We start from the raw sequence: 19,517 nt of genomic DNA, 5'->3' as shown, positions 1-19,517 counted from the left end.
ACACAGAATTTTACGAGGTGGCTCCAGAAGTCACATAACCACTCTTGTTCATTCACTGCAGCCAAAAAGTCAACAGACTAATAATTTATCTCACTATCAATCACAAGGGGAGACTTATTGGACTGCATTTTCCTGTTTACACTTAAAATGGTATGTCAAGTGAGATTCATGATGCCCAGTCCACCATGGATGGAAGCAATTTTCCTCACATAATCTTCTGCTTTTCATCTTATTCGTTATGCAACTGGGCTATTAGGCGCCTTTTCAGTCAATCACACTGTCGCACAGTTGCAAATGCATGCCACTACCAAGACCTTCTGGTTTTCACAAAATTCAAAGGGCAACTGCAGACCAAGTCAGATGCTACAAGCCAGGGGCTGGTGCTCCCACTGTGGTGCTTGATCATTATCAAGGATATATCCCAGAATAATGTAAAGCTCACCTCCTGCTTCACAGGCAGACTCAGAGTTCTTTGTAGATGAGTTGGTGGAAGAAATGGCAGCACTTTTTCCAGCTGACTGCTGTAGTGGATCATGTCGTAAACTGCAGTCCAGATAAGAGCTATGTCCTGGGTGAAAAGGAATTGGACAAGGCCCTTGATTGAATGTGGCAGTAATCCCTGACTACCTGCAGTTTGTCATCATCCCATTGATGCTTCTTTTTGACTTTCATATGTAGCTATTTGCTTGTAGCACATGCATTCTGCTTGTTGCATAAACCACCAGCACATCTGCAGATCTAACATTGACATTACACAGTAACGTTTCCATCTCCTTGATTGTTAAGTGCTTCCCACTGTGACAGACTGCCTACCTCTCCCTCTGCACCAAAAAGCACTAAAGATTATTACACTAAGAAAGCAATATGAAGTTTGCAAAAGATGGTAACTTTGAAGATAACACAAAATGTCTATGTGCCAAGAAAGCAATTCCACAGCTTTAAGATGAATCCTGTGAAAATGCAGACGAATTTGTGTCTCTGCACACAAAGTAGCCAGGCAGAAGCATTCAAGTCATAGGTGTCCGTGAGTTTAAAGTAATATGTTAAAGGGCTGAAGTGGAATCAGTGTTGCCCTGAGAGCAGGCCTGATATAGTGAAGATGTCGGCTTGCCAATTCCAACTTGTATGGACGAAGGGTTGAGAAAGGTGATGGACGTGCAGTATGCAGGAGCATTGGTGAGAAGAAAGAATGGGGTGATGGCTAGGACTAGGATTTGATCATCTGTAGCCAACATGTACCCACTCTGATTTACATGTTGGGAATTGTACCTCGTTGAAGCAGACGACAATTGGAAGTGGCATATAAGTAAGGTGAGTTAGGGTTTAATATGATGCAAATGCCCGGGAATGAGAGAACATAATCACCTGAGCATACTGGAGACTGGAACGAAACACTGTGAATCCAAATATATTTATCTTTATTTCACGGGATGTTGATCTATCAAAGTTATTGTAGCAGCTATTTTGCTTTGATTGTGATAGGATAGATTAGAAGACAGTATTTCGGCAAAGTCAACCCAGGAAGTACTCTGAGAGACACCCTGAAGAAAACAGTTCTCAGCCAATGGGATCACAAGAAGAAAGGTTTTCAGAAATCAACTTCCGTTATGCCGAAGGAGTCTAACAATCTGCAAGTACCAGAACTACAAAACCAATGAGGAGCAATCCTGTACAAGCAACTTTCAACTATTTCACTTACTTATTTATTCATCTTGTGGGATGTGGGTGTCGCTGGCTGGGAAGCATTTCTTGCCCATCCCTAGTTGCCCTTGAGAAGGTGGTGGTGAGCTCCCTTCTTGAACTGCTGCAGTCCATGTGCTGTGGGTTGACCCAAAATGCCATTACAGCAGAAAATACAGGATTTTGACCCAGCAGCTGTAGAGAAATGGTGATATATTTCAAAGTCAGGATGGTAAGTGACTTGGAGGAAAACTTGAAGGTGATGGCATTTCCATATACCTGCTGCCATTATCCTTCTAGATGGAAGTGGTCATGGGTTTAGAAGGTGCAGTCTGAGAATCTTTCGTGAATTTCTGCGATGTATTTTGCAGATAGCACACACTGCTGCTACTGAACATCAGTCGTGGAGGAGAGAGTGGATGCTTGTGAGTGCAATGCAAATCAAGCAGGCTGCTTTGTCCTGGATGGTGTCAAGCTTCTTGAGTGTTGTTGGGGCAGCACCCATCCAGGCAAGGCAAAGGCAAGGCAAAATAGTCGCTGATGCCAGGATCGTGATGTTCACACTGTTGATGCCATACTTCAATCCCAGCTGGTCACTTTGTTAAACAATGCCAGCATGGTAAGTGCAGAGTTCATGGTTGGGAGAAACTCACAGCAATCCTAAAGAAGGTTAATGACTTTCTCTGCTCCACAGAGGTATATGCAGCCATCTTCTTTATCCCACCTTGCAGCCACTCTAACTCTATCTCACACCAAGGCTCAGGTCTATTCTTTCACAATATTGCATGCTGTATCTTTCCTCAATGGCTGTCACCCACCTAATCTCCCCAAACTATTGACCCTTCCTGCCCTCTGTGCTTCCTACTGACTCACTTGGGAGACCTCACCACCTTTCCTGACTGATGAAGGACCTGATTCCCCACAGACCCTTTCACCTCTTGTAGCTACCAAACATGATAAGCTGCCTGTATCATTCTGCACTAAAAGGCAAGGCAGAGATGTTGTGAGTATTCAACTACATGATGAGTACTAATAGAAAAAGCACCTGAGAACCACCCTGATCTGATGCATGAGATGCAAACTTGTCCCTGTGCGCAAAGCCTGGTGGCAACGTTGCAACGTAAAGTGGCAATGAGCTTTAAAGTGCAGTATTGAAGTGTTGAACTGTATTAGAAGTGAGTCCCAAATGTGCTGTAATGATGTAACGAGTATTGGTGTATTGATACCAACTTGTGTGGATGGAGGGACAGGCAGTCACTGCCCACGCAGCATGCTAGTGTTGGTCAAAGTGGAAACCTGGAGAAGGCACCTGTGAGTTGCAGCCACCACATACTTGCTCAGACTTGCTTATTGGGAGAATTGTTGTCATCTAAATTTTCTCCATTGCCTGAGAAAAAAGCAAACTGTATACACATGAGATGAGGGTAGGTAATAATGAGATGTTAATTCATGCACGTAGGACTTCTGCTGCTCACTGAATGCTCACTCATCTTGCTGTAGAAATCTTGGATAGAAAATTGGGCATTTTTTCTCAATATTGTGAATCTCACCTTTCTGTTCTCCCCATATTTCATGAACAGATTTTCTGTGGTCCACACTGGACAGGAACTCGGAAAATTCCACCTAAAACATTAACTAATGAGCTAACAGTTTTGATAGATAGGGAAAACAAAGTGCATGGAATTTAAGAAAGGTTACAGTACAGCTTCAGATGGGGAATAACTAAAAACAATTAAAGATGAAAAGGTCGTCTTTGGTTGCTAGGCACTGTCTGTAAATAAAAGATCATACCACATTTTCCAGTCCAATTCCTAGTGGTAATGTGTCAAGCTCATACATTGATGGGATCAATGCTGGTATTTTCTTATGGAGATTATTTCCCCATGACCCTGAAATTGTCCATTAATAATGGGACTGGGTAATAAGGAGAAGATAGAATTCAGTCTTTGCAGTTTTCAAATGTATCATAATATTCATGAACAGTCTATCAATAGTAAATGATTCATGCTTAACATTTTTGTTTTGCATAGTTGCCTAGTTCATTTTATGTTATTCTATACTCAGAGAGAGAGCAAGCCATGCAGCAACGTATTTCCATAGATGCAACTGCCAACTCATGTTATTGACAAGAAACACATTTGAACAATTTCATTTTAATAAGTTAGATCAATAACCTCTGAAACTATTATTATTATAGAAAAGTAACTAGTCTTACAATTGTCAAACAAGACTGCAAGGACAGAAAGCCAATTGACTTGACTAAGCTAAATTAAACTACAAGTCCACTAGCATCAAATAATTCAGGGGAGACAGAACAGCAGTGCCCATTGGATGTTAGAGAATTCAAAGGTACTTTTTGATCTCTGAGATAAACACAGTACTTTATTTCCATGGACATGAAAGATGAATAAAGGCAAGGTGATCAGAGGAGTCAGCTTCAAATCACGAGAAGACTAAATTACAATCGAAAGACTAAAGCAATCTCAGGTGCTCGGTAAATAAAAAGACTGTGTTTGAAGTGAAGCAGGAGGGAAAGCAAAAACATATGATTTGATGTGCAAACCATGAGAAGGTGTTGATGACAGAAGAGTTGATAAGAATCACTCGTAAGACATAAACATTAATTTAAAGGAGGCAACAGTAACCAATTGAATTTATATATTTAGTTTTAGTTGTGAGAGATAGAAGAAAGCTAAGGTTTGAGTCTTGTGTAAATCCAAAGGTAAATGATGTTGGAGGTGAGATTATTTTAAATTATTTTTTGACTGTTGCAGTACAGATAGTAATGGGATATCTACTCAGCAGAACGATGGAGATGTGCTGGACAAATATGGTGCAGTCAACTGTCACAAAAGTTGCAAACAGATCGAGAAGTGTAAGGAACAATAATTTTTTGGAGCTTGTCCACTCCGATTATTTCTTTTCTTCATTTTCTTCTTCTTCTCCTATTTGTGTTTGTCCTCCTTATTTCTTCTTAACTCCTGTTCTCGAGCCTTGAGTAAAGTCATTGCGGACTCCCGGCCTCAGCATGGATTCCTTGCCCAGACACCATCAAACTAAAGCCAGTGTGGGGTCCAAACCTACGTGAGGACTCCTGGCCTCCATGTTGACTGCTAGCCTCAGTCTGGGCTCCTGGCTTCAAGGTGAATCCAGAGTGGTCCCCAGGACTCTGGCCTTGAGAGCCTCAAGGTGAGGCTAGGTGTCAGCATGGATAGGGTTGGAAGGACTGTTATTCTGAACTTTAGATTTCTTTTATTTTTCAAATTTATTCCTATGATTTTGTACTTTTCTCCCTAAGATGACGTGAACGTCTGTAATTGCTTTATTTTACGAATGGTTTTTTCCAAAGACTTCCTACTCAGGAATCTGTATGTAGGTACCTATTGTCCCTAAGATGGCACTATAAATCGTATTTGGTAAACTTTTCACTGTTTTCATGCGAGTACATGTAACAATAAAGCTAATTCTAACTCTAATGATCATGCTGACATGGGATGTTATTGACTTTGATGAGGGCTGTTCGTAAATACAGACAGTTCGGGTGAAATCTTGGAGAAACTTTGGTTTGTTATCTGGGCAAGGGAAACAATTGGCCAAACAGACAGTCTCAGTCTTAGTGTTAAGATATCTCAAGCTATTTGCATTTATTTTTGGAGGTGAGGGTACGCTTGAGTTGCAGGCAGAGGCCTTTGAAGTGGAACAATCAGAGCGTGTGTGTCTGAGAGAGAGAGGGAGACAGCAACATTACAAACCTCTCCACTCTATCTGAGTTTTGGTTGCCACCTTTAGTTGAATACTTTCCTGGAGCTATGATCACGTGATCACCCAACCCCAACTTCCTATTCAAACACTTTATTTTCAGATTTCCGAAAATGTCATAATAATAACTGAAAATGTTCTAACAAAATGATTTTTTGTTCCATTTAGTTGCTTGTGGCAATCTCAAGATTGATCTTAAAGTCTTGAAGAGTCCAAGATAATCTTGTAAATTTACTTCAGTTTTAAATCTGTTAGCTAATGCATCAAATCTTTTTTTAAGGCTGTTTCCAAAGGTACTTACTTTGATGCACTGATAGCATATATTCAGTTACTGGATCCCATGACTCCAAATAGCATAGGTGAGTTACTCCCTATCTCCATTACTCATTACACCACGTGCGCTCTTCTCCATAAGAGATGGGCATGTTATTTAAATTTCTTTTCAGATACATTTTTGATGCTTTTACAATCTTTACTGACCACCTGGTGCATCTTGGACTTTATCTTGGACTTCTTCTCCCTCCACACATCCATCTCAGCATCTCAGTACCATCCAGTCATGGCTCCTATTTTGATGTTTCTGCACGAACGGGCTGAATCTCAAACTGTGAGATAACAAGAACTACCGACGCTGGAGACAGAGACAACACATATATAGAGCTGGAGGAACACAGCAGGCCAGGCAGTGTCAGAGGAGCAGGAAAGTTGATGTTTCGGGTCAGAACCCTTCAGAAATGGGGAGAGGGAAGGGAGCTGGGAAATAAAGAGAGAGAAAAGGGGTGGGGCTGGGGAAGGTAGGTTGGGTGGTGATAGGTGCAGGTAAGGAGAGATGGGGATTGGTCAGTGGGATGAGTGGGGTAGATAGGTAGGAGAGAAAATGAATAGGCTGTGTCAGGTCAAGGATGTGGGGATGAGAGGGAAGTTTGGACATGGGATGAGGTTGGGGTAGGGAGATTTTAAAACTGGTGAATTCCATGTTTACACCATTGGACTCTAGGCTCTTGAGGAGGAATATGAGGTGTTGCTCTTCTAGTGTGAGACCAAATATAGACTCAGAGACCATTTCGTAGAGCATCTGTGTTCAGTACACCACAAACGACAACACTTTCCAGTTGCCAACCATTGTATCTCCTCCTCCCACTCCCTGGGTGACATGTCCATCCTGGGCTTCCTCCAGTGTCACGAAGGCACCACCTGCAAACTGGAGAAACAACACCTCATAATCCGCCTCGGAAGCCTACAGCCCAATGGACTAAATGTGGAATTCAACAGTTTTAAAATCTCCCCACCCCCGTCATCATCCCATGTCCAACTCTCCCTATTTCATCTCATTTCCTTGACCTGACACAACCTGTCCATCTTCTCTTCCACCTATCTGCCCCACCCATTCCACTGACCAATCTCCACCACTCCCTACCCACATTCACCTATCACCATCCCAGCTACTTTCTCCAGCCCCACCCCTTCTCTCTCTAGTTATTTCCCAGCTCCCTTCCCCATCACCATTTCTGAACAAGGGTCCTGACCGAAAACATCAACTTTCCTGCTCCTATGATGCTGCCTGGCCTGCTGTGTTCTTCCAGCTCCACACTGTGTTGCCCGTTTTGTAGATTCTTCCTTTCAGCTTCAGTCATATTTTTTAAACCTGTAACATTCAATGCACTTCTTCCAATTCCTCCAAACACTGCAAATCTATTGCATAATTCTATTTCTATGTATCTCCTGTAAACACTGACCCCAAGTACTTGAAGCTACTCACTTTCTTCAAGTCTTCACCTTTAGCCCTTCACTTTTCGCAGGCTTAAACGGAAAGTCCATATTTTGGGTCTTCGATCTACTCTTCTTATACATTACTGAATGTTTTTCACCAGTTTTTTACAAATATAAATTACATTGTCATCATCCCAACCACATAGCTCATGTACTCGCCAACACTAGTGACCATGGTACTTCCTGTCGTAGATAACAAAGTGTGGGGCTGGAAGAACACAGCAGGCCAAGCAGCATCTTAGGAGCACAAAAGCTGATGTTTTGGGCCTAGTCCCTCCATCAGAAAAGGGGGATGGGGAGAAGATTCTGAAATAAATAGGGAGAGAGAGGGAGGTGGACTGAAGACGGATAGAGGAGAAGATAGGTGGAGAGGAGAGTATGGGTGGGGAGGTAGGGAGGGGATAGGTCAGTCCGGAGATGATGGACAGGTCAAGGGGGCGGGTTGAGGTTAGTAGGTAGGAAATGGAGGTGTGGCTTGAAGTGAGAGGAGGGGATAGGTGAGAGGAAGAACAGGTTAGGCAGGTGGGGACAAGCTGGGCTAGTTTTGGGATGCAGTGGTGGGAGGGAAGATTTTGAAGCTGGTGAAATCCACATTGATATCATTGCGCTGCAGGGTTCCCAAGTGGAATATGAGTTGCTGTTCTTGCAACCTACGGGTGGTATCATTATGGCACTGCAAAAGGCCCAGGATGGACATGTCATCTAAAGAATGGGAGGAGGAGTTGAAATGGTTCGTGACTGGGAGGTGCAGTTATTTACTGTGGACCGAGCGTAGGTGTTCTGCAAAGCTGTCCCCAAGCCTCTGCTTGGTTTCCCCAATGTAGAGGAAGCCACACTGTGTACTGCACATGCAGTATACCACATTGGCAGATGTGCAGGTGAACATCTGCTTGATGTGGAATGTCACCTTGGGGCCTGGGATAGGGGTGAGGGAGGTGGTGTGGGGGCAGGTGTAGCACTTCCTGCGGTTGCAGGGGAAGGTGCCGAGTGTGGTGGGATTGGAGGGGAGTGTGCAGCAGACAAGGGAATCGTGGAGAGAGTGGTCTCTACGGAAGGCAGACAAGGGTGGGGTGGGAAAAATGTCTTTGGTGGTGGGGTCGGATTGTAGATGGTGGAAGTGTCGGAGGATGATGCGTTGTATCCAGCGGTTGGTGGGGTGATATGTGAGGACTAGGGGGATTCTCTTTTGGTGGTTATTGTGAGGGCGGGGTGTGAGGGATGAGGTGCGGGAAATGTGGGAGACACGGTCAAGGGTGTTCTCGACCACTGCGGAGGGGAAGTTGTGGCCCTTGAAGAACGAGGACATCTGGGATGTGCGGGAGTGGAATGCCTCATCCTGGGAGCAGATGCGGCAGAAACGAAAGAATTGGGAGTAGGGGATGGAATTTTTGCAGGAAGCTGGGTGGGAGGAGGTGTACTCCAGGTAGCTGTGGGAGTCAGTGGGCTTGAAATGGACATCGGTTTGTAGGTGGTTGCCTGAGATGGAGACTGAGAGGTCCAAGAAGGTAAGGGGTGTTTTGGAGATGGTTCACCTGGATCATCTCCAGCATCTGCAGTTCCCATTATCTCTGAATACTTCCTGTCTTAGTTGTTCAGTTTGAACATCCATGACAATCGGGAAGAAGAAGCCCCAAACCATATCTTGCTGCAATCCAACCTTGGCTTTGAAACTTTAGAAGTACTTTGGTGCGGGTAATACAGTTTGGAATGCCGTAACCGTGTGAAAGTTGCTACATAAATATAAGTACCTTTTTGAATTCCAATCCAAAGTTTATTTCATTCCCTCCACATTCCCTCTTGACCTTTATCAGGAACGTTGTTTTGGTGGCATATTGTTCTCTGGATTGTCAAATGTATTGATTTTCAGCTTTTCAAAGTGTTGTATGTTGCCACACAATGCTGTTTGGTCAAGCTTCAGGGCAGAACACACAATAGAGACTCTCTCAGGACACGGGTGATTGACAGGCAATCGCCAACTCGTTGCGTCATTACGTCCCGGCGCGTGATTTCCATGGTTACCCCAAGCGCGGCCTGGGCCGGGAGGCTGAGTACTTTCTGGGAGCATTGCGAACGTTGGATCTAAGCTGTAAAGGTGGAAACCCACCGTATCCCTGTGTGTGTGTTTGAGCTGAGTTTTTTTTTTACCCTGAGATGCACTAGGTTCAGAGAAGCCAAGGAAGGACACGGCTGGCTGGAGGCTGCGCCCTTCAGTTGTCAAACTTTCCCAAGAAGTTCCAGGCTGGTCCTGTTACTGAGAACCAAGCTGCAGGCCTTTACAAAGCAGCTGGCGAGGTCCGTCGGTTATTTATTCTTTTTAAAGATATATGCAGTATTATAATTTACATTCGATAACAGACGACTGTGGCCTAGACATCCCAGTGCGGGAAAATGTATAGAGTGAAGAATCTGTACACCTCCAGCTTTTCAGTAGTTATGGTGTTTTGGTACTGTTGAAAGTTTGGTACAGATTGAAATTCCCTTCATAAGAAATGATTTCCGAGTCTGCAACGAGTTATTGACAATATGTCATGATAGTTGCCTGTTTCTACTCTCTTGAAATTGGCTTAAAACATATTTTTACTTGATTTTTCTGTTACATTAATTATTATTCAGATACATTGCACACTGTAACAACCTTTATGCGCCCTGGACTGCAATAACTGAAAAATTGTTAGCTTAACATGTAAATTTGATGTACGTTGTAGTAGAGTACTAAACTGTAATATAATTTCCTGTTATCAAGTATCATATGGTTTGACAATAATAACAATGCATATAACAAAGGTACTGACATGATTAGCATGACATCTTCTAGTCATTTGCTGAAAATTGTACTCTGGTTTAGAAGAGATAATGGGAACTGCAGATGCTGGAGAATCCGAGATAACAAAGTGTGGAGCTGGATGAACACAGCAGGCCAAGCAGCATCTTAGGAGCACAAAAGCTGACGTTTCAGGCGTAGAAGGGTCTAGGCCTGAAACGTCAGCTTTTGTGCTTCTAAGATGCTGTTTGGCCTGCTGTGTTCATCCAGCTCCACACTTTGTTATCTCTAGTTTACAAGAGTTGTGATTTAAACAGAAATGATTGTCAGCTGGGCTCACTTGATAGCACTCTTGCCTCTGAGTTAGAAGGTCCATGGATTCAAGTCTCACTCCAGGGCTTCAGCACAACAATCAAGGCTGAGACTGAGGGAATATTGCACAAACAGAAGTGGTGTCTTTCAGATGAAGCATTAAGCTGAGGCCCAGTCCAATCATTTAGGTGTAGATGAAGAGGAGGGAATTGTTCCCAGTGTCCTAGCCAATACTTAATCTTGCTGTCACCAACACAAAACCAATCTGGTATTGCTAATTGTGGGAATTTGCTTTACATAAATTGGCTGCTACGTTCCCTACAACAATGACTACTTTTGGAAAAATACTTAATTGTCTATTAAACACATTAGTTATGAAAGGCACCACATAAATGCAATTTTTATGATTCTTGTGATGATCTTGCATTTTGTGTTAATGAAGCTGATTTTACAAAAAATCTCTCAGATCTAATTGTATCTGGCTGAACTGTTTCAGCCTTCAATGTTATATGCCTGCTGCAATTTACTGTAAAGTACTCTCACTAATTTTCTGAATTATTTCTTCTTTATATGAAGTTAATAATGTCACCTCTTCCAAAAAAATGGTATTTTTACATTTTGTGTACATCTTTGTTGCTTATTCTTGTGGCAGAAATATATTCATTCACATATTTTAGGAAATTCCAAGATAACAAAAAAAAGGGAACAAAAAGGATTTGCAATAAATAAAATTTTCCAATACATTTTCAGTTAATAATTTGTTAATAAGCTGTAAACTCAGGTATTTCTACAGACAAGTTTTCACATTCTATTTTAATAAGTGTAAAACAAAACAAAACTTGATGTTTAAGCTGTTGTTTAATTAGATTACTAGTGCTGTGATCTCTGCATATCATTGAAAGAATTGTCAACTGATGGGTTTTCTGTCTTACAGAGCCATCGATTCATTGAAAAGGTCCTTCTGCACCCACATAACTACCACTGGAAAGCACTGATCCCAATTTTCAGCATTTGTCTGCTATCCTTGAATGTTATGATACTTGAAGTACTCATCCAAATATTTTTTAAAGTTTGTAAGTTTCCCAACCTCCACTACCTTCCCATCACCCGCTGAGTGAAAAAACTTCTTTTTTTCCCCAAATCCCCTCTGAATCTCATGCCCTTACCCTAAAACTATACCCTCTAGTGATTGGCCCCTCAACTGAGGGGAACTGCTGCTGTCTTCACCTTGTCCATATTCCTCATAATCTTATACACATCAGTCATGTCACCCCTCAGTTTTCTCTGTTCTAAAGAACACAATCCAAGATTGCCTAGTCTTTGCTCATAACTTAATTTCTCCATCCCAGGCAAAATCCTGGTGAACCTCCTTTGTATCCCTTCTAGTGCTATCACATCTTGCCTATAGTGAGGTGACGAGAACCGCATACAGAATTCCAGTTGTGGCCTAACTGATACTCGCTGCAATTCCAGCATTACTCAATGCCGCAACTGATGAAAGCGAGTGTCCAATATGCTTTAATTATCCTAATCACATGCTTTGCTGATTTCACAGATCTGTGAATAATTACCCCAAGATCTCTCTGTACCTCTAAGCTACCCAGTGTCCTGACACTCATTAATTACTGCATTTTGTTCCTTCTTCCAAAGTGCATCACCTTGCTTTTATCATGGTTAAATACCGACTGCCCATTTTATTAACACATCTGCATCTTCCTGTACCTCCAATCATCATCTTCACAATGAACCACAATACCAATCTAGGTGTCTGCAAATTTGCTTAACATTCCCTCCATTTCTTCTATATCATTTACGTATGTAACATAAAATGAAAGCCCCAGTACTGATGTTGTGGTACACTGCTAGACACCGGCCTCCTACCATTACCCTTTAAGCCTATTACTAAACTAGTTTCTGATTCATCTCACCAAGTTTCCCTCATCCCAAGTGTCTTAAATTTCTCAATCAGTCTCCCAGTGGAACTTTGATAAAAGCGTTGCTAAAATCCTTATTATCTACATCAGTTGAACTTACTTCATCCACACATTTGATCACATTTTCAAAAAAATTGAACAAATTTTTGACAAAGCCATGCTAACTATCCTTAATTGACCAATGCTTTTCGAAGTGAGTATTAATTCATTCCTTCAGAATTTTCTCCTTTAGTTTCCCTACTATTAATGTGAGACTCATTGGTCTGTAATTTCCTGCTTCATCTCTACCACCCCTCTTAAAACATAGAACCGCATTAGCCATCCTCCAGTCCTTTGTCAGATCCCCTGTGGCCAGAGAGGAATTAAAAATTTGTGGCTGTAAATTGTTGAAATCTGAATTAAACAGTGATCTTCAATTTTGCTGACTGACCTTTTTGCAAGAATTTGATTTGAGGCTAGAATGTTTCACAGGGATGTGAAGTGATTCTGGTGATTTACAATGTGATTCACCCCTGCACTATAGAGGAATTTTATAAAATATTAACCGTAACTGCATAGTCATTGAACATTACTTTGCCTCCATTTCTCAAGCGTTGTTGTAGAATTCAAGCAGTCAAGCTTAAAGTCACACTCATATCTTCCTTTAAGTTACAATTTATTTTATAATTTGCATATTTTATTTATTATGTATACATGTCAACTATGGCTGAATTATTATCAATCTTACCTCTTCGTTAGAAGATTCTAGTTTCAAGTCACACTTTAGACATTTGCACACAAAGATCAAGGAAGTACGAAGGGAGTTCTCTGCAGGATCTGAGATCATAAGGTGTAGAGCTGGATGAACACAGCAGGCCAGGCAGCATCAGAGGAGCAGGAAATCTGATTTTTTTGGGTCTGGATCCTTCAGAAAATTTTCTGAAGGGTCCAGACCCAAAATGTCAGCTTTCCTGCTCCTCTGGTGCTGCCTGGCCTGCTGTGTTCATCCAGCTGTACACCTTGTTATCTCAGATTCACCAGCATCAGCAATTCTTACTATCTCTCTGCAAGGTCGGTTATCTTTTGAGATACTAAATCGAAGACTTTGTTTGGTTTCTTAGGAGCTCATAAGTGATCTGATGGTGCTACTTCAAAGAAATGGAGCAGAATTAGCTGCAACTTTCCTGACTAATATTTATTCCTCAATTCGCATCACTTAAAAAAAGCACATTAAATGATCGTTATTTGATTGCAACTTGTAGGATCTAGTTGTGCAGAAGTTGTTCGTCAATGTTTTCTACATTACAGCAATTCAAAAAAGTACTACATTTTGTCTAAGCACTTTGTAATGACCAGAGGTCAAGGACAGCACTGTATAATTTCAAGTTTTTCTTCTATATTGTCTCAGGAAAACCACCAGTTTTATGGTTATGTTGGACAACTTAGATCTTCAAGTTAACCTAACCAGCATGGAGCGCCATGTCCCTGTCCACCCTTTACCTGAAGAGATCCAACAGGTATGCAGGCATTTTTTTTAATGTATGTGATGGAATAGGCCTACCAATTGTTCTGCATCTATCATATCTACTTGTTACTATCTATGTAACATTTATATTGGCTTACAATAAATGCCTCCCTACCTCTGGGGCAGCATTTAAGACAATATGCATATAAGGTCATAAGATATAAGAGCAGAATTACGCCATTCAGCCCATTGAGTCTCCTCTGCCATTCGAACATGTCAGATATGTTTTTCAGCCTCATTCTCTTGCCTTCTCCCTGTAACCATTGATCCTTTTATTAATCAAGAATCAAGAATCTTTGTCTTAAATACACTCAATGACTTGGCCCACCACAATCTTCTGCAGCAGTGAGTTCCGCAGATTCATCACTCTCTATGAGAGGTATTAAGTTAACAGGCCTGTAGTTTCCTGCTTTCTGTCTTCACCCATTTTGGAGTATACTGAGTGAGCATATCTCGCCAAAGTCAAATATGTGAACCTGATGACCATTCATAATTGGGATTGTCTGTCAGTGTGAAGTTGACTGAGCATATATTGAAATACTTTAAGGTTTTAAACCTGTGATTTTTTTTGATAATAGAAATACATTTCTTGTTTTAGTATATTTAGCATATTTCAGTAGCCATCCCTTATTTCAATTTTATCTGCTTTAAATGAATATGAACATTGCTGAACTGAATTGCTTTCATCATTGTAAATGTTACCGAGGCAAATACTGATTTCTTTTACACATTTAACCTCCTGTAACTGCCAGTTAGATGCACTGAATGAGTAAACATTTTGTTTAGAATTCTATTTTCAGTTGTTACCATAAAACCTCTCTCTAGTGGTGTTATGATTAAAGCTGGAAAGCAGCAGGCAGAATCTAAATCCTGAGACCACTAGAGAAAACATCTTGCAATTACTCAAGGGGATGATGTGCCACTTCAGTAGAATAGATAGTCCCTTTAACAACCTCAGCTACTTTCGCAATCAGAATATAATTGTGTGAGCAACAGATTTTTTTTATTGCTGTGCTCAATAATCATGCATATTTTGCTGGATGAAAACATAATCTCACCTTCATTTTGCAGCCAATCTTAAATGACCTCTGCATTCTGATTATTTTAGAGAGATGGTCATTTTTTAAAATTGAAACCAATAAAAGAATTGCTATTCAACTGTAATAACTAAACACAGAAAATGCTGGAATTGCACATCAGGTCTGGCAACATCCATGGGGATAGAAATAAAATTTACTTTTGAAGGTCACAGACCTGAAATATTTACTCTCTTTAGATTTCCAACATCCAAAGTCTTTTGCTTTGGCCAATCAGTTTGTGGGATTGATTGATTTGTCTATTGAATGTATGTTCTCACTGACTCAATGTGGCCACGTATTTCAGGAACTGAAAGTACAGAACAAATCCCATGAATATGATCGACATCAGATACCCCTGTTGAGGCCAACTTGGCTTATTTAAAACAAAGTTTTAAACCGTTCTTTTTCTCTTCAAATAAGAATATTTATTTATTAATTTTAACTAATCTAAGTATTATTCCAAATTTCAGAGTAATTCAGTATGTTTATGGATAGCCTTTGTAGAATTATTGATTTGCTTGAGAACAATACTTGAGGTTCCTATATGAGCTTGCCTGACTTATACTTCTCAGTAATTAACACAGCAATAGAAGAAAAACTGACCCGTACTCTCGATGATTCATAACTTCACTTTCGTGCAAACAAACCTGGTGTTGTGCATTCACCAAGCTTGGCCTCGTATCAAAATATTTTGTTTTGGTATTCCATAAATAAAATGAAAGTCTTGGTCCTGTCTGGTATTTCAAGCAGGACTAGTCCAATATTTACTATTAGAATTGTAAATAATCATGTAGCTAAAAGTAAGTTGTCATCTTAAATTACTAATTACTGTTAAAAAAAACAAATAACAGAAGCATATCAGACAAAAAGATAAAACTCCCTGTTTTCAAGATTCTTTGTACGCTTTTTCATGACCGACAGCTTGCTATCAATTGTTAATTTAAAGATACTGAAACATCTACCATTCCCTGTGTTGCAAAGTTCTGAATTTAACAACACCATGTCCATTTCAGCATTAGCCTCAGTTCCAGGCCCAGCCTCATAGAGAAATAGTACTTCATGGTTATACATACTCTTAAAGTAACTTTCATTTTGTGATGCGTACTTTGATATCATGAAGTTAGCAAACTCATCAGAAACAGATAAAGCTAATTATAAACTTAGAAATTACTATTGGAGGCATTATTGGTTTCATGTTCAATGCATTTATATCCCTACTGTTTTAATGCAAACAATAGCCCTTTTACAATAAAATTCAATAAATGTTGAAATGGTGGTCACAAGGGTCTCATTAATGCATTCATATTGCATGAGTTTACAAGTCTCCATTAGTGCAGAATCTTAATTGGCATTCTGCCGTCTCATATTCAATAGCATTATTACCTTTGAATCCCACTGTGGCTGTTTTATGAATTACTATTGAGCAGAATCTGAAGTGAATCAGTCATACGAATACTGTAGCTATATGAGCAAATTAGAGAATTCTGCAATGAGTAACTTACTTTCTAACTTGCAGTGAAGTGGTGGCATTGTGGTACTGTCACTAGACTAGTAATCTAGATACCCATGACAATGTTCTGGGGCCAAGGGTTTGAACTCCATGCGTGAAGTTGGGTAGAGTAATTGTGCGGTGGAAGGCAGGAAGCTAAAAAATGTATCATTCTCTGCCACTTCCGCCACCTGCAATCTGACCCCACAATCAAAGGTATGTTTCCCTCCTCATCCCTATCTGCCTTCTGCAGGAACTGCTCTCTCCACGCCTCCCTCATCTGTTCCACACTCCCCACTAACCCCACCACCCACGGCACCTTTCCCTGCAACCACAGGAAGTGCTACAGCTGCCCCTATACCCCCCACCCCGACACCTCCTCCAAGGAACCAAAAAAACCTTCCACAACTGATAGGCGTTCACCTACACATCCACTAATGTGGCTTATTGCATCCGCTGCTCCTGATGTGGCCTCCTCTACATTGTGAGACCAAGTGGAGGCTTGGAGACCGCTTTGTAGAGCACTGTCTGTCTTCTCTCTCACCTATCCACTCCTCCCTCCTCACTGACCAACCCCCTCACCGTTGCCTACCTGCACTCACCTACCACCATCCCACCTACCTTCCCCAGCCCCACCACTTCTCTCTATTTACTTCAGAGCTCCCTCACCCCTCTCTCATTTCTGACGAAGGGTCTCGGCCTGAAATGTCAGCTTTCCTGCTCCTCTGATGCTGCCTGATCTGCTGTGTTCCTCCAGCTCCACACTGTGTTATCTCGGATTCCAGCATCAGCAGTTTTTACAATCTCCAAGTTAAAATGTGTAGTTCCTTGAAGAGATTTTTGCTTTGTCCTTTAGAAGTTTAAAAAAAATGCCTGTCAACAGCAGCTGAAGTTGACAATACAGAGATCCTCAAAAAGTGAAATAAGTGTATCAAAGAAAAAGCCTTACAAGTGGCAGGCAAAGCATCAACAAGTTTGAATCTAAACAATTAATTTAGAACCAAACTCAACGTTTCAAAGTCAATTGAATTTAAAAACTGATGGTGTTGACAAATTGAAACCAATCATATTAAAATAATTTGATTATGTCATTATGGGTATATAAGACAAAAGCATTTGGAAAATCAGAGAGAGCCAACTGCCACCTGCCAGAGTTAGCACCATTCGGCTATCAGAAAAAGTCCATCTAATTGATCAGGTACCACCGTATTTTAACTCAAAGTCCTCACTGAAGAAATTATAGCAATAAAACATTCCTGACAGCAGAATTAACGGAGAAATACATTTGTGATGAGAGCTGTCACAACAGAATATTCCAGAAGACTCTGTGAACTTGGAGAGGTTAGATTATAATTTATTGCTTCTTTTTAATTAGGTTGATATTTATGGGATTTGTCTTTATTTAAACAGCATTCCAGTAGAATTTAGACTTGTTAGGGAGTTGTTAGCAGTCTATGGTGGAATTGTTGGTTAGTTAGTAATTTTGTTAATTTGTTCATGGTTGGGTTAGATAAATAAATTGTTTCCTGTTACTTGTAAAGTGGAGATCAGGGATTTTCTTTCTTTTAACCATTCTTTTAATAGATTACGAGGGGAAAGGTAAGCTTCTCTGGGTGTTTAGAGGGTAATTATTAGAGGGGAACCCCTACTCCTGTCGTAACAGATTGGGACTTGTGTTTTAGTTTAATTATCAGAAGGGTTTGGCCATTCCCCATCATAACACCCTATGGCAGATAGGGAGCTTTGAATTCAACAAAAAAAGTATGTAATTAACGACCATGTTGTCTGTAATTAAAGCCATGTAGTATCGTTGATTGTTGTAAAAGGGGACAGGAAATCTCTCATCCTTTACCTGGTCTGATGTGATTCTAAATCCACAGCAATGACTCTGAAATGGCCTAGCAAGCAACTCACTGGCAATTAGGTCTGGACAATAAATACTGACCAAGGTAACAACACCCACATCTCATGAATGACTAACAAAAAGGTCTCTGCACCTATTATCAATCATTTACAATGCACAGGTCAGGGACGTGATGGAATCCTCTCCAGTTGCGTGGATGAGTGCAGCTTGTACAACACTCAAGAAGCACAATGTCATTCATGGTAAAACAATCTGCCACCTTCAACATTCACTGTCTCCACCACTGACACAATGGTAGTAGCGGTTCATAAATTAATCCTCTCAGCTCCCGCATTAAAGGAGAGCTTGATGACTACTGAAAAGTTTAAATTTATCTGTTTAAGTAATTAAAATAGTGGATCAGTGTGAAAATGTTGAACTACAGTTGGCAAAACAGCTTGAGTTTCAGTTAGTTTGAACAGAGGAGACACAAGCTCTGTTAAATGGAACAGAAAGATATTAGCTGCCTTTCTCACAATGATGTGCAAAGCAAACTAAAGCTGCCGATTAACAATGGTTTCCTTTTAATGAATGTTTCTTAAAGTTTTCCATCAGAATTTTCTTTGTCAATTTTATCATAATCTTGATCTGTCTTCAATATAAAAGAAAGAAGGAACTTGTACTTCTGTGTTCCCTTCATGGCCTCAGAATACTGCATCACAGTCAAGCAGTACTTTATAAAATATAAGGTAGAAAATTCATATACAAGTTTATATTCAGCAAGGTCTTGCAAACATGAATGAGACCAGGTAACTAACTCTTGTGGTGTTACTTAACAGACAAACATAGGCCAAGACATCAGAGGAACTCCCTATCCTTATTTGTGCCATGGAATCTTTTACATCGTGCTAAGTGGACAGATGGAACTTTAATAAATTCAACTTTGAAAGTTGCTATTCCTCAGAGCTGAACTGAGTATCAGTGTTGCTTCATTGTTAGATTATTATATCTATTAGCTTACATTTTGTATCTGTTGTTAAAATCTAATTATTTGCTGTACATATGGTATGATGCAACATTACATTGCCTTTTGAAAGAATAAGTAAAATACTTGTCTAAAAGTAGTATTCTCAGTTTTTAGTTTTCAATCACAACTATCCCTGCCATGCTATTAAATGTGGATGAATTTTGATCATTTATGCAAGCATGCTTCATGTGAATGAAACTAGGGGACACACAAACAACACAGACATTTTAATGAATGAGTATTAATTCCAGGAACCTGACAGAAAGTGAATGTTTTCCAAGTGTGGAGAGTTGTGTTTCCCGGATAACAGCTTTCAATGGTTGCACTTGATGTCCTGTTTATGCTATGCAGTATTACTA

General features: G+C 40.6%; 1 protein-coding gene across 3 annotated transcripts in view; it reads left to right on the top strand.

Annotated features, from left to right (window-relative positions):
- Nucleotides 1–9,234: 9,234 nt before the first annotated feature.
- Nucleotides 9,235–19,517, top strand: part of lekr1 (leucine, glutamate and lysine rich 1) — a 176,598-nt gene continuing 166,315 nt past the window's right edge. For all 3 annotated transcript variants that reach the window (XM_059651082.1, XM_048542834.2, XM_059651083.1), the window contains exons 1-2: nucleotides 9,235–9,501; nucleotides 13,604–13,712. In XM_059651082.1, coding sequence (XP_059507065.1) covers nucleotides 13,620–13,712 — 93 coding nt within the window. In that variant the 5' untranslated portion in view covers nucleotides 9,235–9,501; nucleotides 13,604–13,619. The remainder of the gene's footprint in view (nucleotides 9,502–13,603; nucleotides 13,713–19,517) is intronic.

The sequence above is a fragment of the Stegostoma tigrinum genome, chromosome 14 (assembly GCF_030684315.1).
Source record: "Stegostoma tigrinum isolate sSteTig4 chromosome 14, sSteTig4.hap1, whole genome shotgun sequence".
NCBI classification, from domain to species: Eukaryota; Metazoa; Chordata; class Chondrichthyes; order Orectolobiformes; family Stegostomatidae; genus Stegostoma; species Stegostoma tigrinum.
The sequence above is the reverse complement of the archived record's forward strand: the minus strand, read 5'-3'. Positions and strand labels throughout refer to the sequence as shown.